At 45.4% G+C, this 22,917-nt stretch overlaps 1 protein-coding gene across 1 annotated transcript in view; it reads left to right on the forward strand.

Annotated features, from left to right (window-relative positions):
- CUX1 (cut like homeobox 1) overlaps positions 1-22,917 on the forward strand; it is a 622,185-nt gene that overhangs the window by 551,564 nt on the left and 47,704 nt on the right. The window contains exons 15-18 of the mRNA XM_063956059.1: positions 5,825-5,961; positions 7,894-7,960; positions 10,585-10,691; positions 21,648-21,764. Coding sequence (XP_063812129.1) covers positions 5,825-5,961; positions 7,894-7,960; positions 10,585-10,691; positions 21,648-21,764 — 428 coding nt within the window. The remainder of the gene's footprint in view (positions 1-5,824; positions 5,962-7,893; positions 7,961-10,584; positions 10,692-21,647; positions 21,765-22,917) is intronic.

The raw sequence follows: 22,917 nt of genomic DNA on the forward strand, positions 1-22,917 counted from the left end.
GGCAGCCACACTTGCGAGGGACGCTTGCATTGAATCCTGTTAGGCAGACATCTCCTGTAGACAAGAAAAATAATTGTGAGTGCGCGGTCAGCGGCAGCCTGTAATGGGGAGGTCAGGCCCCTTAGATATGTATGCCCAAAGAGTATAGAGATATACTGGCGCCGGCTCTGATTCCAATAAAGGGACAATAAAACAATTTAGATAAAAAAATTAATACAACAATTTATTATACATTCATTAAAAATGAGAGCTATCACAACTCCCGGATACTACTAAATTAATATCAAAGAGAATGACCACTTAAGTCTCACCTAGAATGTATGCTGCGCACAACTTCTGGCTTAGGACTCATATCTCAATATAGTCATTAATCCATTTTGAGTGTTGGTATTACCTGGTCTTTCAAGTGCAGTCCCCAAGGAATCTCAATTTCAGACGGAGATCCAAATAGCAGCAGGGGAGTGGTCCAGGTCCCAATGCTGTAACACTTGTAAGGATCCAATAGAAGCAATGAGTCCAATTGTTGCCAGAGATGAACACGAGTGGATGCAATGCTGGTGGTCTGTGGTATTGAGCTCAATGCGTTTCGCTGGTTTGATGGCTGCCATCCAGGAAGCTGTCTCCTGTAGACACTGTGCTAACTGACGATTCTAGCCCCTCCAGCCAACTTGCAATGTTCTGGAGCAGATCCTATCGTGTATCCTGACAACTTTCATAATTCATGTGGCCATGTGACCCACTTGATGGCGGGTTGTGGATCTGGATTGGGCGGAGGAAAATTAGGGAGCACGGGCTCTTTGAATAAGAGATGAGCCAGTCAATGAAAATCCTTCTCATAGATTTATTAATGACAGTGAAGAGCAAAGAAAAGTCTGAGATGTACCCAGTACCTTGGATGTACAGGTTAATAGAGGGAGTCACTCAACCGAGGTCAGGTGACCGTGAACCGGGCTTGACAAAAACCTCCAGTGGATTTGTTAACTGCAGAGGCCGCAGCGAAGGTGGAAGGTTAGGCCGCAGATAACCGCGCGGTCCTTGCAGACTGTCGGGTGACTGTGGCAATTGTTAGTATCAGCAGTACTGGTTTAGCAAGGCCACCATTGGGAAGCACAGCGATCTAACAACACAGCTTAGCGGTGTAAGGCGTTGCACTGGTAACCTCAGTAAACTACCATTCCAGGTTTATACCTGTGGAAAGATCCAGCAGATCCAACTAGCAGCTGATTGGCTGACACAGTCATCTGACTGAAATACAAGATGGTGGTGCCCAGCACCGCCAAATTCCCCACAACCTGCTCATGACCAGAGCCCCAGGGAAAGGCTCCACAGGTCCCTGCAGGCTTGCCCGCCGCCAGCAGCCCGCACCAGCGCCGGAAGAGCCCCGCCATAGCATCCGGACGGGTAAGTTCCGGACCCCCCTGCCTCTCCTAACCCGGCTTGTGAGCATTAAGTAGTAAACTAGCTTTTACATAGAAACTAATAGACACAATTTGTATTAAAGATTTAAATATCTTTTCAAAGAAATAATGATTTTTGCAGAGGCTATATATTTTACTTACACCACTATGTTAGTGCATATACAATAACTACTTATTATTACTTATTACTACTTCAGTTTCAGTGCACCAGGCCAGTAGATGTATATGCATTTTTCTTTCTATAGGATATCTATATGGCGGCAAATTTATTATGAATTTAATATTCTTTTTAACAAAACAAAGTTTTCCAAACATGGAGGATACATTAGCGTTCTGAGTTTAGCATTTTAAAGTTACTTTAGTCTACCAATACAAGAAGTGAGGAAAGCTGTCAAGGTAAAAATATTGATATACTGTACCCTTTACTGGAAGATTAACGGAAAGAATGTCAGCACTGTTTCTGTTCCTGGCCTTGTAGACAGCGGGCACTAAGACGGTGGTCTGACCTCAGACAAGTGCTACTGTGCATGAGCGGCTACACCGCGCATCTTCCTCCTCTGTGTCCTTACCAAACAGATGTGCCCCTGAATACTCCACACTGTGGAGATCTCTACAGACCCCACAGGTGCACTGTACCACCACCCTGATCACTGTGTATTATAAGCATCTGGCTGGCACCACTGCATGCTACAAGTGCTTCCAGTGCATACCCAATCGCTCCAGGTTGCAGCTAGGATACCGTTTACCTGGTGTCTACAGCCACCTGTATTTTACCTGGTTAAGCCAGATCTGCTGTGTGGACTCCAATCCGTATGCACGCCTGCTGAGCACTTACCACACTTTGGGATAGATGTGCTATAGAGAGGTGAAGTATTAAGCAACACCAACGAGATGTATCAACATTTCGTTTGCCAGTGGAGTGAAATGTGGGCGATGCTGAAGAGGACTGGTACCGCGCTGGCTGAGAGGCGTTCCAGAAAGAGCCTGCACAGGCGGCCATTAAGTCTGCGTTAACCCATGAATTCACTGACGCAAAATGTTTTACCAGAGCTGTGAATGCATTACAAATGGGATGCAGTTAACTTACCGGCTGTCGGGAAGCCGACGGTCAGAATACAGACGCTGGAATCACGACAGCCGACAATGCCAACAGCTGGAATCCCGGTGCACAGGGGGTATTCCCACCCGTGGGTGTCCACGACACCCATAGAGTGGGAATAGAACCTGTGGCGAGCGCAGCAAGCCCGCAAGGGGACTCTTTGCACTCGCCCCACTGCCGGAATACTGACAGCCGACATCCCGTCCACCAGGAATACGTATGTATTCCTTACAAATATTCTGCACTGTACTGTTATTTGGTATCTTAAGTTATCACCAGTAAGTATCTCCCTTCTACCAAGTTCATACAACACACCACACATCCTCTGTATTTCATCACACACACCCTTGTGGTACACAGCCACTTGTGTAGCCATCAGTGTACTGGAGAGCATTGACCATTTTCTTGTAGCACACATCCTCCTTATTCTTCTCCCCACTGTTTTCTCCATGGTGGACAGCGTGAGACGATATTGGTCTAGTCTCAGGGAGATCGTTAGACTCTTCAGCGAGATCAGAGCTGTAACTAGGGTAGTGCTGGCGGTGCCCTGCACACCATGCACTTTGGATGCAGGTGCATCGTCTGCACATACCCAGACTGGCCGGCTGTAAGATGCCGTGTTGTCTCTGTGACAGCAGGTAGCGCCGGGATGCTAGCGCGGCATCTTACGCGTGGTTGTTGTCAGCGGAGTGTGGGAAGAGACTTCCATGGGGGAGATTGGTGCTGCAGCGCTACAAATGAGATGTTATCATGGTAGGCAAACATATCTGTTGTGAGACATGGACACACATAATCTCTCCCTCTCTCACCTGTGGTGGGGAAGGGGGAGGAGAAATGAGGTGTATGGACTCTACCTGACATAATCTCTATTAGGGACTATGCCTGGCATAATGTGTATAACGGACACTACTGTGGTGTAACGTGTATAAGGGGTTACTGCTGTGCAGTGTAATGTGACTAATGGACACACCTGTGCAGTGTAATCAGTACTATTCTATGGCCACTCCCCTTTCTCATAAAGCCACGTCCCTAAACTTTTGGTGCACGCTGTCCCTATTTTAAATATAGTGGGAGAGGGGGCAACAATTCTCTTTCTGGCACAGGGTAACAAAATGTCTAATTACGGCTCTGAGGGATATCACCACCACTATTTCATGGAGAGACAGCAATTTTGTGCAGTAATGTTCCTACCATGAGAGCAGTGGAGGTTTGCTGGCATTACACTAGTTAGATTTAATCCAGTGCCTGCCGTAGCTCCTCTGCATTGTGCATTTGGGGGGTAATTCAGATCTGAATGTAGATGTGCTAAATTTAGCACATCTATGATCAGTTTCTCACCTCTCCGCCCCCCCCCCCCCCCCCCCCCCCCGCAAGGGTGCTGTGCGATGCTTTCGCACCCGGCGAGTTGCTACCTGCCTGCGCAGCCTAGTTGCGCTGGTAGGTGGCTACCCGCCACGTCCCGGGTCGCAGCATCTGCATGTGATGCCAGCCACCACAGCCCGCCCCCGCAACGGTCCGTACACACCTGCGTTGTGCGGACCGTGCCCGCCAACAGCGTTCTAACGCCGTTGGCACACCCCCTCCCACCCTGCAACCGCCTCTGCCTGATCGCAGCCCTGAGATGCTATTAGCATCTCACTGAGCCTCCCAAGGTGCACACGCGCAGTGAGCCAGCTGCGCGGGCGCACTCCACACTGTAGAGATCCAGTCTGAATTAGGCCCTTGGTCTGCGGGTGGTAGTGTTCAAACCGCAACACATATACACTGTTCTCCACTGTGAATGAGCCTTTCATTCTAGATCAGTGGTTCTCAACCTCGGTCCTCAGGACCCCACACAGTGCATTTTTTGCAGGTAACCCAGCAAGTGCACAGGTGTATTCATTAATCACTGACACATTTTAAAAGGTCCACAGGTGGAGTTAATTATGTCACTTGTGATTTTGTGAGGATACCTGCAAAACATGCACCGTGTGGGGTCCTGAGGACCGAGTTTGAGAACCTGTGTTCTAGATTGCTTATTGCTGCGTGACAAATACACCTTTTTCATTTGTGAGGAACTACTGACATCTAGTGGTACTATAGCTAACTGCGTCTAAGCTTTCTTTTCATGTCTTTATTTTTGACAATATCTACGGACACATTTAACATAATTTACTTTAAACGTGTAACTATTTTACTACTGAAGCTTAAGATGCTCATTATTTTATTAATGAGATTTCTGCCTCACTGGTACAAAACAAAAACCCAAACAAACCTTCATTTCTTTTTTGTGACAGTCTGACAGACATCAACCATATTATGACTTGTATGCAGAAATCTCACCATGGGAATTGCATAATGGTAAAACTTGTGTTATTTCTCTGTGTTTATTAGCTACCCTCATCTGGGAACATGAACAGGTTTTATAATATATCTGTGCCAGGGCCGGATCTAGACCTTGTGGTGCGCAGGGCGAAAAAATAGGGGCGTGGCTATCATGGATAAGGGGCGTGGTCAGTTATGCCCCCTGCAGCTGTGCCCAGAGTAGTATTACCCCCCCCAGTACTGTGCCCCCCTGTAGAGTTGTGCCCAGTAAAAATCCTGCTTGCCCGTAGCAAGATCCGCTACTGATCTGTGCTGCCGTTTTGTTTTTTAAATCGTGTTGTGTTGGGTGTAGTATGTTATGCCGGCGGTCAGGCTCCCTGCGGCCAGCATACCAGTGCCGGAATCCTGACCGCTGGCATACCGACAGCTGGGCGAGCGCAAATGAGCCCCTTGCGGGCTCGTTGCGCTTGCCACACTGCGGGCACGGTTGCAAGCTATGCGCGCCACGCTATATTTCCCCCCCCCCAGGAGGGTCGTGGACCCCCAAGAGGGAGAAAAGCTGTCTGTATGCTGGCGATCGGGATTCCGGTGCCGGTATGCTGGTCGTCGGGAGCCTGGCTGCCGGCAAACTGAAGACCACCATGTTGTGTGTTGGGATTCCCATATTTCTCCAAAATACCTCCCCCTACCTTGAGGTATAATGGTCAACACCTCAGAGAACTGAACTGAAGAATCACTCACTGTACATACTGTATATCAATGATCCTGATTGGTCAGCTGGTTTCAGTTTCACACAGAAGATGTCAGCCATGAAGACATGACCAGCATCTGTATGTAACTTGCATCCGTACAGGTATAAGAGCAGGAATGCATTATTTTCTTTTATATAGCTAAGCCAGTTACTGAAGTACCCTCTGAAAATTATAGATTTATTTCTACAACAAATAATTCTTTTTGCCTCTTGTTAGTGTATTAAATGTTTGCCTTGTTATGTTTTCCACAGCTCGCAGTGCAGAACTACAAATCCAGTTTACAGAAGCGGTATCCACAGTGTCCGAGCAGAAGGACCTGATCTCCAAACTGGAGCACGACCTGAGTACCATCCAGTCCATGTCTTCAGTTCAACGACCAGATGCTGAGGTATAGAAGGACTGCGCTTGATGGTTAAGCCACATGGGCGCTGTTCAATGAGAGCAACTACCGTAGCATAATGCAAACATTTACTCGTATATGGCCGGCCTGTACGACTCTGTGGATTGTTAATGTGGCAGAAAAGGCAAATCTATAAGTACTACTTTGTTTTGCACTTGGCAGCAGAGCTTTCACATAGCGCTGGTGCAAATCTTTATGAGACAACAATATGGTCTCGGGGCATGATTTCAGTAAGCGGAAGGAGAAATATATGAAAGTATGGTAGATGTGAGCAGTTTAATACATTGATGATACCCGTGTAATGAGAGAGGGCAAATGGGACAGAGTGACGTGGAAGCTAGGACTATGCTCTAGCTGTTATTTGATACTGGGCGTATATGGGATTCCAAAGCTGCACACCTCAACTGGCCTAAATTATTGGTGACAGTCCCAATTTGAGGGTTATGTCCCTCCATCCTGAGCGGTACAGCTTTCTCTCAATAGGTCCAGAAGTTATGTCTCATTCGCTGCTGCTTTTAATGCTTTTTGAGAAGGGATGTGGCCCAGCGCTTTCTAAGCGCTGGATGTGTCCCCGTGACACATAACCATGCTCCCTCTTCGGGTGATTGTCCTAATTTGCCACGTTGCAAGGTATGGCATAGTGACGACTACATTTGGATGTATTGTAAAGAAAAGATCTGCCTGTGTAGTCCATGTATGGCCAGGGATAGGCATTGCTGATGTAATGGGCAAGTTCTGTAAAGTGGCAAGGCTTGTGTAGGATGCATGGTTTGATGTAAAATTGTAAATGGCATGCAAGCTATGGTTCAAAAGGAGCAGGACTAAGCAAAACAAATAGTGACTCAATCAAAAAAAGGAAACCGCTTGTAAAGTACAACAAAACATTATTCACTACGTATGCCATAAATAACACAAAGCACATTTCATCTGTTCATTGCCAATAATAACTAGTGTACCCATAATACCCAGCCTTGTGCCACCATACTGCGCTACATCCAGTAGTACTTTCCATAGTCTCTGGTGGCACAATCTTTGGACCAGCAGAGTTGTGTTACCCATCTTGTCTTCTGTCCTCTAATTTCACTTTTTCCACCAAAGTCAGTCAGTGTCAGGTGATAGTGTGTCTGAAGACTGGGCAGGTGCTATTATGGAGTAAATGTCCTTTTGAAAGTTGAGTTCAGGCAGGACTGACCCAGTTAAAAAGCATTGCAACAATTCTATTAAAATTCAGATTTCATTCATGTTACAATATGCCAAATAACATGCACAAGATACATGTAATAAGCCAGGTAAGAAGCCCCCACCCACCCCAAACTTCTCATGATTTATCTAATCATGCACGTGGGTCAGCTGTAATCCTGACGGATTCCACAGAAAGGAATCCTCAAAACATCAGCTGTTGAAGGGTACATGAGGACTAGAGTTGGGAAACACTGCCCCATAGAGGTAAGGGGAAAACATAATAAAATCTAAATATAATAAGGTACCTGAGAAAGCTATACAAACAAGATGCTGACAGCTGTATGTGGCCAATCCGGCATTGCTGGGCCCTCTCATATTAGCATGCAATCCCCTAGTTATGGGGATCTGTGCCATTGCTCCCACTACATTGCTGACAACCTTTAGAATGAAAAGCTCATGAGAACTCAAGATCCTCCCAGATTTGGCCAAGCCACAACCAACATCTACAAACCCTTCCACCAATTTTACGCCATGCCCTTCTAGTCTATATAAACTGGGACTATGAGAATATTCCAACCAACACCAGTCTATACCTTAGTGCGATATTAATGGATGGTATAAAGTGTTGCTATTGGTGATGGTTATTTGTGCTAAAGGTGATCTTTGTATGTCAGTCTGCATTATGTATCTTGTATGGCATGTGTGATTCTAAGTCTAATAGTGTGTTATATTACTAAGGGAGCTGCAGTCACCAGCATGGAAAAGATCCCTGATCCTGTCAAAGAGGCGACTGCTCTTTTCTATGGTAAGCTAGATTGTATGTGCCAAGGACAGTACTGAAAATGGACATTATTTCTTGTCAAATTGCATGTTTTATTGAGACGTGAACTAAGCCACACAAAGTTCTGCAGGGTACAAACCTACACGTGAACTTCTGAACAACTTCTGTACAACTGCTATATATTTGTTCAGCAGACTGAACAAATAATAAAACCCCTGTAGTTGATTCATTTTTTCTATATATATATATATACAGAGAGAGAGTGAGAGTGGTAGGACTCAGCACCTTCTGTGTTAATGATCTCCAAATGCGGATTCGTATTTGGAGATCATTAACACAGTAGGGCGCTGAGTCCTACCACTCTCTGTATATCTTTCTGTGGACTTCGAAATAGAGTCTCTGATTGAGGACTTTTTTAGCCGCCCCCCCTATTGAGGAAGTGTTATAAATTATATTCGTTTTACATATATATGTAATTTATTGTAGATATAAGTCTTGCTATCTAGGTAGCAGTGCTAATTACACCACTACACTATATATATATATATATATATATATATATATATATATATATCATTATTATAAAATTTTATTTAGAAAGCTCCCAGTGCTTCATCACGCTGTACATACAGTACAGGGTACACAGAACATTACATTTGTGTATTTATTAACAGTTTCTTATATAGCGCATCATATTCTGTTGCGCTTTACAATTAGAACAACAGTAATAGAACAAAACTGGGCAAAACCAGACATACCTAGAGGTAGGAAGGCCCTGCTCGCAAGCTTACAATCTTTGCAAGGTGAGTAAGGGAGTAATCGACGAAGGGTAGAACCTGTCTCCAAAAGTGACTGCACAACTAGCAAGAGTAGAGCCGCTGGAAGATACTAACTACTATGAGTGAAAGGAATTCTAGGCTAAATGGCCACTGAGTAGATGGATGCTGTCAGTGCAGTGCTAGAAAAGAGGGCTGTGAGAATAGGAGAGGAGGACCCTGCTCCTAGGAGCTTACAATCTAATAGAGACAGATACATGAGGCATGAGCATGTGGATGGGGACCTGAGGGCAAAAAGTACAGTAGGTGAGGTAGAGATAGCCGAGATATGAGGGTGCGGTGACTGACAATACCTCAAATCTTAAATTAAGGCATGTGAAAACAGTTCCAGTGTAAAATAACTTTAATCTGTAATGAGGATGGATATTCCAGAACATACTGTACCTCAAAATCAGTCATGAAAGGGGTGGAGCCAACGAACATGTAGACAACAAATATCATTATAGGTTGCATTTACTAGCTTTAGTGCATCAATATGACCCCTAAGAGTTAAAGCCGGTCAGACTTATTTTGGAGTTTGATTCTTCCAGTTGATATCAACGCATGCCCCAACCCAAAACAGGTTGCAGTATATAGAGGGCCATCCGCAGAATTAAAATTTAACAACTTTTATAAGCGATTCCCCCACTTTGTCTCCCTCTTCCATTGAAGGCACATTTAGAAGATGAGAGGCCTTATGTAATAATCAGCGAGATGCAGGCACGGTATGATTCCGGCAAGTTAGTCTTTTTTTTTTTTTTTTTTTGGAAGCGGCAGTAGTTGTAAAGTGACTGGTCAAAGGAAAGTACATGAACAGCTATGTCTGGCTTTTAGGCTTCACTCAATTTGACTTATGGATGAGCAGTGAGATAAATAGTGTATACAAAAAGGTGGTGGAGTGAGACTGTAGGTGCCCACAAGACCTAAAATAGCCAGAAGGAAGCATTGTGGAGATGTGCTAGAACACAAACTGTCTTCAAAATTAGATGGTTAGGAATTTTCTGAAACACGTTGTTCTCAGGGTCGGACTGGCCCACAGAGATACCAGGGAAACCATCGGTAGGCCCCACTGCCTGAGGGCCCACTCCTTCCTCTAGGGATCAGGTTCCAGACTGTGCACTTGTATTATACATGATAAATATGTTGCATTATACTGCACTAAACTATTGTGTATTTCAAGCCTCTGTGGAGGCTGGCCACACCCCTAAGTATGGGCCCCTATAACTGCATTCCCTCAGTGGGCACTTCATTCCCCAGTCTGACACTGGTTGTTCTAAAAGAGTACTTGAAATTTCAGATGATTTAAAGTACTACTGTAGATGCCAATACAGTAATGTTCAGTGGAAACATAAAGTTTCTCAAAATGAAAAGTAGAAGTTGCCCATCACAGCAAATCAGATTCTAGCTGTCATTTCTTTATTGCGTTTTAGGAAATGATAGACAGATTGTGATTGATTGCTATGGGCAACACCACACGTATCTGTTTATAAGCTTCAGTAAATCTATCCCATAACATTAACCAGGGCTAAATTACTATTGCGCCATTATCTATAAAACTCGTGTTCAGGTTGACATTCTTAATATTTTTGTAAATTGTAACCAGATTGTCCGAACAGCTTAGCCACCATTAAACTCATCTCGGGTAACATTCAATAGTGAATAAAAAACAAAAAGCATTAACCAAAATCAATAATCAGTGGGGAGGGAACTTGTGGACTTTCACATTACATTCCATGGATTCAGTGTAGCTAAATGTTTTATGCACCATAACAATATACTATAGCATGTATGTTTTTATAGGAGTCCTGCAATTTTACTTTTGTATTATATCAGGTTATTCTGCAAGTACACCGATTCCTGAAGGACAGATGGATTCTCTCTTATCAATCATATCCAGTCAAAGGGAGCGTTTTAGAGCTAGAAATCAGGAATTGGAGGGGGTAGGTGGACCTATGAGTCTTTTCTCTTCTCTGCAAGTTACTTTAAAACATTGTATTTTTGTTTAGAGAGGTTGGTTCAATAAGTAAGGTAACAAGACCTCTCACATGTGTAATGTTCTCTGTTTCATTCTCATTTCCTGCCAGGCCAGAGCAGGTAGACCACTGCTTCTCCTGACAGCCATTTGACTGCGCCTCATATCAGTCATACTGTCCCAGCATCAGCTGTAAGATGACGGGGCTGGCGGAAACATTGAGGTGCATAGTGTGATCAGATTACTGCATCGGCAGCTGAAATTCGCCCCCAACTTCGTTATAGAAACAGGTTTGTGTTTGGTGCACTGCCTTTGATAACGGAAGGACAGACGTTCAAGATGTATAGCGATCCAGCCCGCCAAGCATGGCCACCACACCCAAACCTGTTTCCATGGCATGACATTATCACCATACACGTCGTCAAATTGGTGATGAATATCAGGCGCTGATGTGCCCTTTAGACACAGAAATCTGATCATACTTACGCCTCAATGTTTGACCATGTTTCACCAGCCCCGCCACCTTACACCTGATGTTGGGACAGTATAATTGTTATGAGGTGCATTCTAATGGCCATGAGAGGAAGCAGTGATCCACCTGCTCTGGCCTGGTGGGAAATTAAAATGAAATGGAGAACATTACACACGTGAGAGGTCTTGTTACCTTACTTATTAAACCACCTTTGTAGTTCCATTTATATAATGCTACTTCATCCTTTAACTGTTTGTGTTCTTAAATGTTCTTACTTGATACAGACATGACAGATTTAATTTACTTTTGTGAAAGAAAAGGGATATAAGAAAATAAGCTATAAAATACACAGTACTGATGCATGTATCAAAGTTAGATACAGCTTTTGAACTGGTGATGCTGTTGTTCAGTATCCGATAGACACTGGTGCTGGGGGGGGGGGGCAGGTACTAACTCCCTGGACCTGGGCTTAAGTATACCTGTACTTAAGGCCACCACCATCTTCCCAGTGATATTAGGGAAGATGGCACCCACATATTGAAAGCCAGAGTCTTTGCTGTCTAGTGCACATGCGCCATTTTCACAAATATCACTGGGAAGATGATGCTGGACGAGGAGGAGGGACCGACTTCCCGGAACCAAGTTAGAAAGTGGGAGCCCTCAGCCGAGCTGCATTAGAATGGCGACCCCGCAATTATTAGGCCAGTATTCATTACCAGGGCCCGGCGTGGCTCTCTACACCCCTGCCAGTCAATTGAATTTTTCAAGTTGATTACAGAATCAATTTAATGAAGAGCTTTAATTCTACCAGTTAACACAAACCTTTGCAGTAGTATAAATATTCTTATATCTTATGGTGCCCATACACTTGTGAGATGTCTGGTACAATCCTACGATTTCGACTGCATCTATGCGATAAATCGCAGGATTGTATGCACATCTTATGTACCATGCGATGCGATGCGTGGGCAAGCCAGTTGAATCTCGCATCTCAAGGTGCTATGTGCTGCACTTAGTATTTATCGGATCGCATGCAGTTTTTACTAGAGATGAGCGCCTGAAATTTTTCGGGTTTTGTGTTTTGGTTTTGGGTTCGGTTCCGCGGCCGTGTTTTGGGTTCGAACGCGTTTTGGCAAAACCTCACCGAATTATTTTTGTCGGATTCGGGTGTGTTTTGGATTCGGGTGTTTTTTTCCAAAAACACTAAAAAACAGCTTAAATCATAGAATTTGGGGGTCATTTTGATCCCAAAGTATTATTAACCTCAAAAACCATAATTTACACTCATTTTCAGTCTATTCTGAATACCTCACACCTCACAATATTATTTTTAGTCCTAAAATTTGCACCGAGGTCGCTGTGTGAGTAAGATAAGCGACCCTAGTGGCCGACACAAACACCGGGCCCATCTAGGAGTGGCACTGCAGTGTCACGCAGGATGTCCCTTCCAAAAAACCCTCCCCAAACAGCACATGACGCAAAGAAAAAAAGAGGCGCAATGAGGTAGCTGTGTGAGTAAGATTAGCGACCCTAGTGGCCGACACAAACACCGGGCCCATCTAGGAGTGGCACTGCAGTGTCACGCAGGATGGCCCTTCCAAAAAACCCTCCCCAAACAGCACATGACGCAAAGAAAAAAAGAGGCGCAATGAGGTAGCTGACTGTGTGAGTAAGATTAGCGACCCTAGTGGCCGACACAAACACCGGGCCCATCTAGGAGTGGCACTGCAGTGTCACGCAGGATGGCCCTTCCAAAAAACCCTCCCCAAACAGCACATGACGCAAAGAAAAAAAGAGGCGCAATGAGGTAGCTGACTGTGTGAGTAAGATTAGCGACCCTAGTGGCCGACACAAACACCGGGCCCATCTAGGAGTGGCACTGCAGTGTCACGCAGGATGTCCCTTCCAAAAAACCCTCCCCAAACAGCACATGACGCAAAGTAAAAAAGAGGCGCAATGAGGTAGCTGTGTGAGTAAGATTAGCGACCCTAGTGGCCGACACAAACACCGGGCCCATCTAGGAGTGGCACTGCAGTGTCACGCAGGATGTCCCTTCCAAAAAACCCTCCCCAAACAGCACATGACGCAAAGAAAAAAAGAGGCGCAATGAGGTAGCTGACTGTGTGAGTAAGATTAGCGACCCTAGTGGCCGACACAAACACCGGGCCCATTTAGGAGTGGCACTGCAGTGTCACGCAGGATGTCCCTTCCAAAAAACCCTCCCCAATCAGCACATGATGCAAAGAAAAAGAAAAGAAAAAAGAGGTGCAAGATGGAATTATCCTTGGGCCCTCCCACCCACCCTTATGTTGTATAAACAAAACAGGACATGCACACTTTAACCAACCCATCATTTCAGTGACAGGGTCTGCCACACGACTGTGACTGATATGACGGGTTGGTTTGGACCCCCCCCAAAAAAGAAGCAATTAATCTCTCCTTGCACAAACTGGCTCTACAGAGGCAAGATGTCCACCTCATCTTCACCCTCCGATATATCACCGTGTACATCCCCCTCCTCACAGATTATCAATTCGTCCCCACTGGAATCCACCATCTCAGCTCCCTGTGTACTTTGTGGAGGCAATTGCTGCTGGTCAATGTCTCCGCGGAGGAATTGATTATAATTCATTTTAATGAACATCATCTTCTCCACATTTTCTGGATGTAACCTCGTACGCCGATTGCTGACAAGGTGAGCGGCGGCACTAAACACTCTTTCGGAGTACACACTTGTGGGAGGGCAACTTAGGTAGAATAAAGCCAGTTTGTGCAAGGGCCTCCAAATTGCCTCTTTTTCCTGCCAGTATAAGTACGGACTGTGTGACGTGCCTACTTGGATGCGGTCACTCATATAATCCTCCACCATTCTATCAATGTTGAGAGAATCATATGCAGTGACAGTAGACGACATGTCCGTAATCGTTGTCAGGTCCTTCAGTCCGGACCAGATGTCAGCATCAGCAGTCGCTCCAGACTGCCCTGCATCACCGCCAGCGGGTGGGCTCGGAATTCTGAGCCTTTTCCTCGCACCCCCAGTTGCGGGAGAATGTGAAGGAGGAGATGTTGACAGGTCGCGTTCCGCTTGACTTGACAATTTTGTCACCAGCAGGTCTTTCAACCCCAGCAGACCTGTGTCTGCCGGAAAGAGAGATCCAAGGTAGGCTTTAAATCTAGGATCGAGCACGGTGGCCAAAATGTAGTGCTCTGATTTCAACAGATTGACCACCCGTGAATCCTTGTTAAGCGAATTAAGGGCTGCATCCACAAGTCCCACATGCCTAGCGGAATCGCTCCCTTTTAGCTCCTTCTTCAATGCCTCCAGCTTCTTCTGCAAAAGCCTGATGAGGGGAATGACCTGACTCAGGCTGGCAGTGTCTGAACTGACTTCACGTGTGGCAAGTTCAAAGGGCATCAGAACCTTGCACAACGTTGAAATCATTCTCCACTGCACTTGAGACAGGTGCATTCCATCTCCTATATCGTGCTCAATTGTATAGGCTTGAATGGCCTTTTGCTGCTCCTCCAACCTCTGAAGCATATAGAGGGTTGAATTCCACCTCGTTACCACTTCTTGCTTCAGATGATGGCAGGGCAGGTTCAGTAGTTTTTGGTGGTGCTCCAGTCTTCTGTACGTGGTGCCTGTACGCCGAAAGTGTCCCGCAATTTTTCTGGCCACCGACAGCATCTCTTGCACGCCCCTGTCGTTTTTTAAAAAATTCTGCACCACCAAATTCAAGGTATGTGCAAAACATGGGACGTGCTGGAATTTGCCCATATTTAATGCACACACAATATTGCTGGCGTTGTCCGATGCCACAAATCCACAGGAGAGTCCAATTGGGGTAAGCCATTCCGCGATGATCTTCCTCAGTTGCCGTAAGAGGTTTTCAGCTGTGTGCGTATTCTGGAAAGCGGTGATACAAAGCGTAGCCTGCCTAGGAAAGAGTTGGCGTTTGCGAGATGCTGCTACTGGTGCCGCCGCTGCTGTTCTTGCGGCGGGAGTCCATACATCTACCCAGTGGGCTGTCACAGTCATATAGTCCTGACCCTGCCCTGCTCCACTTGTCCACATGTCCGTGGTTAAGTGGACATTGGGTACAACTGCATTTTTTAGGAGACTGGTGAGTCTTTTTCTGACGTCCGTGTACATTCTCGGTATCGCCTGCCTAGAGAAGTGGAACCTAGATGGTATTTGGTAACGGGGGCACACTGCCTCAATAAATTGTCTAGTTCCCTGTGAACTAACGGCGGATACCGGACGCACGTCTAACACCAACATAGTTGTCAAGGACTCAGTTATCCGCTTTGCAGTAGGATGACTGCTGTGATATTTCATCTTCCTCGCAAAGGACTGTTGAACAGTCAATTGCTTACTGGAAGTAGTACAAGTGGGCTTACGACTTCCCCTCTGGGATGACCATCGACTCCCAGCGGCAACAACAGCAGCGCCAGCAGCAGTAGGCGTTACACGCAAGGATGCATCGGAGGAATCCCAGGCAGGAGAGGACTCGTCAGACTTGCCAGTGACATGGCCTGCAGGACTATTGGCATTCCTGGGGAAGGAGGAAATTGACACTGAGGGAGTTGGTGGGGTGGTTTGCGTGAGCTTGGTTACAAGAGGAAGGGATTTACTGGTCAGTGGACTGCTTCCGCTGTCACCCAAAGTTTTTGAACTTGTCACTGACTTATTATGAATGCGCTGCAGGTGACGTATAAGGGAGGATGTTCCGAGGTGGTTAACGTCCTTACCCCTACTTATTACAGCTTGACAAAGGGAACACACGGCTTGACACCTGTTGTCCGCATTTCTGGTGAAATACCTCCACACCGAAGAGCTGATTTTTTTGGTATTTTCACCTGGCATGTCAACGGCCATATTCCTCCCACGGACAACAGGTGTCTCCCCGGGTGCCTGACTTAAACAAACCACCTCACCATCAGAATCCTCCTGGTCAATTTCCTCCCCAGCGCCAGCAACACCCATATCCTCCTCATCCTGGTGTACTTCAACACTGACATCTTCAATCTGACTATCAGGAACTGGACTGCGGGTGCTCCTTCCAGCACTTGCAGGGGGCGTGCAAATGGTGGAAGGCGCATGCTCTTCACGTCCAGTGTTGGGAAGGTCAGGCATCGCAACCGACACAATTGGACTCTCCTTGTGGATTTGGGATTTCAAAGAACGCACAGTTCTTTGCGGTGCTTTTGCCAGCTTGAGTCTTTTCAGTTTTCTAGCGAGAGGCTGAGTGCTTCCATCCTCATGTGAAGCTGAACCACTAGCCATGAACATAGGCCAGGGCCTCAGCCGTTCCTTGCCACTCCGTGTGGTAAATGGCATATTGGCAAGTTTACGCTTCTCCTCCGACAATTTTATTTTAGGTTTTGGAGTCCTTTTTTTACTGATATTTGGTGTTTTGGTTTTGACATGCTCTGTACTATGCCATTGGGCATCGGCCTTGGCAGACGACGTTGCTGGCATTTCATCGTCTCGGCCATGACTAGTGGCAGCAGCTTCAGCACGAGGTGGAAGTGGATCTTGATCTTTCCCTAATTTTGGAACCTCAACATTTTTGTTCTCCATATTTTAATAGGCACAACTAAAAGGCACCTCAGGTAAACAATGCAGATGGATGGATTGGATACTAGTATACAATTATGGACGGGCTGCCGAGTGCCGACACAGAGGTAGCCACAGCCGTGAACTACCGCACTGTACTGTGTCTGCTGCTAATATATAGACTGGTTGATAAAGAGATAGTATACTCGTAACTAGTATGTATGTATAAAGAAAGAAAGAAAAAACACGGTTAGGTCACTGGTATATACAATTATGGACGGGCTGCCGAGTGCCGACACAGAGGTAGCCACAGCCGTGAACTACCGCACTGTACTGTGTCTGCTGCTAATATATAGACTGGTTGATAAAGAGATAGTATACTCGTAACTAGTATGTATGTATAAAGAAAGAAAAAAAAACCACGGTTAGGTCACTGGTATATACAATTATGGACGGGCTGCCGAGTGCCGACACAGAGGTAGCCACAGCCGTGAACTACCGCACTGTACTGTGTCTGCTGCTAATATATAGACTGGTTGATAAAGAGATAGTATACTCGTAACTAGTATGTATGTATAAAGAAAGAAAGAAAAACCACGGTTAGGTCACTGGTATATACAATTATGGACGGGCTGCGGAGTGCCGACACAGAGGTAGCCACAGCCGTGAACTACCGCACTGTACTGTGTCTGCTGCTAATATATAGACTGGTTGATAAAGAGATAGTATACTCGTAACTAGTATGTATGTATAAAGAAAGAAAAAAAAAACACGGTTAGGTCACTGGTATATACAATTATGGACGGGCTGCCGAGTGCCGACACAGAGGTAGCCACAGCCGTGAACTACCGCACTGTACTGTGTCTGCTGCTAATATATAGACTGGTTGATAAAGAGATAGTATACTCGTAACTAGTATGTATGTATAAAGAAAGAAAAAAAAACCACGGTTAGGTCACTGGTATATACAATTATGGACGGGCTGCCGAGTGCCGACACAGAGGTAGCCACAGCCGTGAACTACCGCACTGTACACTGGTTGATAAAGAGATAGTAGTATACTCGTAACAACTAGTATGACGACGGTATAAAGAATGAAAAAAAAACCACGGTTAGGTGGTATATAATACAATTATGGTTGGACGGACTGCCTGCCGAGTGCCGACACAGAGGTAGCCACAGCCGTGAACTACCGCACTGTACACTGGTTGATAAAGAGATAGTAGTATACTCGTAACAACTAGTATGACGACGGTATAAAGAATGAAAAAAAAACCACGGTTAGGTGGTATATAATACAATTATGGTTGGACGGACTGCCTGCCGAGTGCCGACACAGAGGTAGCCACAGCCGTGAACTACCGCACTGTACACTGGTTGATAAAGAGATAGTAGTATACTCGTAACAACTAGTATGACGACGGTATAAAGAACGAAAAAAAAACCACGGTTAGGTGGTATATATTATAATACAATTATGGATGGACGGACTGCCTGCCGAGTTCCGACACAGAGGTAGCCACAGCCGTGAACTACCGCACTGTACACTGGTTGATAAAGAGATAGTAGTATACTCGTAACAACTAGTATGACGACGGTATAAAGAACGAAAAAAAAAACCACGGTTAGGTGGTATATATTATAATACAATTATGGATGAACGGACTGCCTGCCGAGTTCCGACACAGAGGTAGCCACAGCCGTGAACTACCGCACTGTACACTGGTTGATAAAGAGATAGTAGTATACTCGTAACAACTAGTATGACTATGACGACGGTATAAAGAAAGAAAAAAAAAACCACGGTTAGGTGGTATATAATACAATTATGGATGGACGGACTGCCTGCCGAGTGCCGACACAGAGGTAGCCACAGCCGTGAACTACCGCACTGTACTGTGTCTGCTGCTAATATAGACTGGTTGATAAAGAGATAGTATACAATACTACTAATATACTGGTGGTCAGGCACTGGTCACCACTAGTCACACTGGCAGTGGCACTCCTGCAGCAAAAGTGTGCACTGTTTAATTTTAATATAATATTATTTATCATGTACTCCTGGCTCCTGCTATAACAACCTGCAGTGCTCCCCAGTCTCCCCCACAATTATAAGCTTTATATACAATACATTGATGTGCAGCACACTGGGCTGAGCAGTGCACACAGACTGAGTCACTGTGTGACTGTGTATCGTTTTTTTCAGGCAGAGAACGGATATATTAAATAAAACAAACAACTGCACTGTCTCTGGTGGTCACTGGTCACTGTGGTCGTCAGTCACTAAACTCTGTCTGCACTCTGCACTCTCTTCTAATCTACAGTATCACAGCAATCTCTCTCTCTCTCTCTCTTCTAAATCTAATCTAAATGGAGAGGACGCCAGCCACGTCCTCTCCCTATCAATCTCAATGCACGTGTGAAAATGGCGGCGACGCGCGGCTCCTTATATAGAATCCGAGTCTCGCGAGAATCCGACAGCGTCATGATGACGTTCGGGCGCGCTCGGGTTAACCGAGCAAGGCGGGAAGATCCGAGTCGCTCGGACCCGTGAAAAAAAAAGTGAAGTTCATGCGGGTTCGGATTCAAAGAAACCGAACCCGCTCATCTCTAGTTTTTACCACATTCAATTTATTGCACTGCGATGTGCGATCTGTGAGGTATTTAGCTCACTTCCTGGACACTCCCCTCCACTCATTTCTGGTCACCTGATTTCTGGTCACAAGGGGTATGCGATAAATCGCAATATTGTATGCACATCGAATGCACAAAAAAGCACTTTCGATGCGATTTATCGCAATGTGAGCTTCAAGGGAAATTGGGCCGATATCACATTGCATGCAATCGCACAAGTGTATGGCCATTATTACAGTTCTACAGTAGTTTTTGCTAAATGCAGGGACATATGCCCAGATTTCCCTGCACCCAGAGTCCAGGGGACATAGTGATTCTGTGGGTGACCAGTTTTCATTATTTCTATACCCAGATATCTCTGTATATGTGTGCGCAGTGACTATAAGCCGTCTCTCCAGCAAATGTTCCTGATCTTAAGTACTGTATGTTACATTTTGATTTTTCTATGTATGCGTGTACAATAAATTGATAATTACCGTTCTACAGCCATTTATGTCAATGGTTTCCATATATATATAACTTGTCTAAATATTTAAAACAAATTTGAGTGGTGTTGGTAGTGTAAAAGCAAAGGTAGGAATTGTAACTTTATAAGGTTCTATACGCAGACCCTCCAACATGACCCGCCCCACTAGGTACAAAATGCTCTGTTTCTGGACTTCCCTCTTAATTTATGATTTCCATCACCTGTGTTGAACTAGTTAAATGATAAGAAAGCTGTTTCTTCACAGGTGATGGCAATAACAAATTAAGAGGGAAGTCCAGAAACAGAGCATTTTGTACCTAGTGGGGCGGGTCATGTTGGAGGGTATGTATACGGTCTTAAAATGCACCTGTCCTTACCATACCTCCCAACATGACCCTCTCCAGGAGGGACAGAATGCTCTGTTCCTGGACTTTTCTCTTAATGTATGATTGCCATCACCTGTGCTGAAACACCTTTCTTATCCATTCACCTGTTCAAAACAGGTGCCAGCAATCTTAAATTAAGAGAGAAGTCCAGAAGCAGAGCATTGTGTCCCTCCTGGAGAGGGTCATGTTGGGAGGTATGCCTTACACACAATGGGAGCAGCCATAAGAGTGTGGATGATTTCCTAGTGACATCACTTTGTACTAAAGAAATATCACCAGAATCCCCAACATTCCATCTACTACCCATTCCTACATACCATGGTTCTCAAGCTGACATTGCTCTGATACAATGTCCAGTCTCCATACAATGTGACAAAGCAGAATGTAATTGCTAGCTCTACATTATACCCCAGTAGGTGTTAGCCTTCCCATTATCTCATCTGGTATTACACGGTGTTATATTGCTTGTAGCCTAAACTTAAGCACACCATGGGCTACATTTACATAAGTGCTGCTTTTGCAAGCCACAACGCTCAACACTTTTCATGCCGCAACTTTAAAATTGCGATTATGATAAATGCAATCTATGTGGGTTATTCAGGTCACATCGCTAATCGTTGTGACAGCAAAAACTTTGTTTATGGCGCTAGTGCGCATGCGCAGGTACCGTCCTGCATGTGTGCTAGCAGTTAATGCGGTCTGATCGCATTGGCTGTGAACGCCTCTGCCTGATTGACAGGCAGAGGCGTACACGGAGTAGGCAGGCGGTTGGTGGCAACGGAGTGTTGCAGAGGTGGCGCAGGCAAAATGGAAGCGGGTCGGCGGCATTTTCAGGGCGGCTGTATGATGTCATATGCAGTCGCTCTGAACAAGAAAATGGTGGCGGACCGCCTGCATACTCAGCCTAATTGCGGCTGCAGGGGGTCACCCAAAGTTGCTGCGACTGCAACTTAATTGCAGTTGCAGTCACTAGGCAGGACATTTAGCATGCTGGGCGGCCTTGCCCTGCGCTGGGCAGCCCGCAGCATGCGATAGAAAGGATTGCAGATTCTGCTAAAAAGCAATCTTTACTGAATAACCCCCAGTGCCCGGTTTTGTACATAATATTATTATTGGCATTTTATATTTTGTTGTCAAAACTGCAGAATCTTCAGCTTACAAAAGCTGCTGCTTATTAACTCCAACCCCATGTGTGAGTAATGTCCTACATGTGTCTGATGTTTATGCGGTAACATGTATGTAAGGCTAAGCAATTGTAAAGGACGGGAGTAATGCGACGGTTTGCTTGACAAACAGTGAGGGGTCTCCATCCTGTTTGTGTTTTTACTTTAAGCTTTCAGCGATGTGACACTCAATGTGTATATTTATTCTAATTCCATCAATTATCTCTTGTCTGTACTAAACAGGAGAATCGGATGATGCATCATACAATGCGAGCGCTGCAGAGTGAGCTGGACACCCTAAGAGCTGATAACATCAAGCTGTATGAGAAGATTAAGTTCCTGCAGAGCTACCCCGGCAGGGTGGGTTCTCTCTCTCTCTCGCTGTGCATTTAGCTGCTATAGATACTGTATCTCTCACAGTGCGGAGCTTCTATACTGTGCAGTTCTGGAATATTTTTAATGGTCAAAAATAAAAATTGTACATTATTCTGAGGATTTGGAGGGCACTGTACTTTACAGATTTAAAGGGATATTTATCAAAGCTTGGAGAGAGATAGAGTGGAGCAGTGCCGTAACTATACATTTTAGCGACGTGTGCAAGAAACAGCATCGGCGCCCCCCTCCCCCTATACAAATCAGGGCAAGTGCGTGCCGTAGGCTCGTGCCAAAATATAGGGGCGTGTCTTCACGGGGAAGGGGCATGGCCACAAACCTCCCTTTTACACATAACGGCAGGCATAGCTCCCTTATACACATTACGGCAGGCAGAGTCCCCCTTTATACACATTACGGCAGGCAGAGTCCCCCTTTTTACACATTATGGCAGCAGAGTCCCCCTTTTTACACATTAGGCAGGCATAGTCCCCCTTTCTTACACATTAGGCAGCAGAGACCCCTTTTTTACACATTATGGTAGGCAGTTCCCCTTTTTTACACATGGCAGGCAGTCCCCATTTTTACACATTATGGCAGGCATAGTCCCCCTTTCTTACACATTAGGCAGCAGAGTTTCCCTTTTTTACACATTATGGCAGGCAGTTCCCCTTTTTAAACATTAGGCAGTCCCCCTTTCTTACACATTAGGCAGCAGGGTCCCCCTTTTTTACACATTATGGCAGGCAGAGTACCCCTTTTTTACACATTATGGCAGGCAGTCTACCTTTTTTACACATTATGACAGGCAGTTCCCCCTTTTTACACATTAGGCAGGCATAGTCCCCCTTTCTTACACATTATGGTAGGCAGTTCCGCTTTTTTACACAGTATGACAGGCAGTCCCGCTTTTTTACACAATATGGCAGGCAGTCCCCTTTTTTACACAGTATGGCAGGCAGTCCCCCTTTTTTACACAGTATGACAGGCAGTCCCCCTTTTTTACACAGTATGGCAGGCAGTTCCCCTTTTTACACATTAGGCAGCAGAGTCCCCCTTTTTACACATTATGGCAGGCAGTCCTCCTTTTTTATACATTATGGTAGGCAGTTCCGCTTTTTTACACAGTATGACAGGCAGT

This window comes from Pseudophryne corroboree, chromosome 2 (assembly GCF_028390025.1).
Source record: "Pseudophryne corroboree isolate aPseCor3 chromosome 2, aPseCor3.hap2, whole genome shotgun sequence".
NCBI lineage: Eukaryota > Metazoa > Chordata > Amphibia > Anura > Myobatrachidae > Pseudophryne > Pseudophryne corroboree.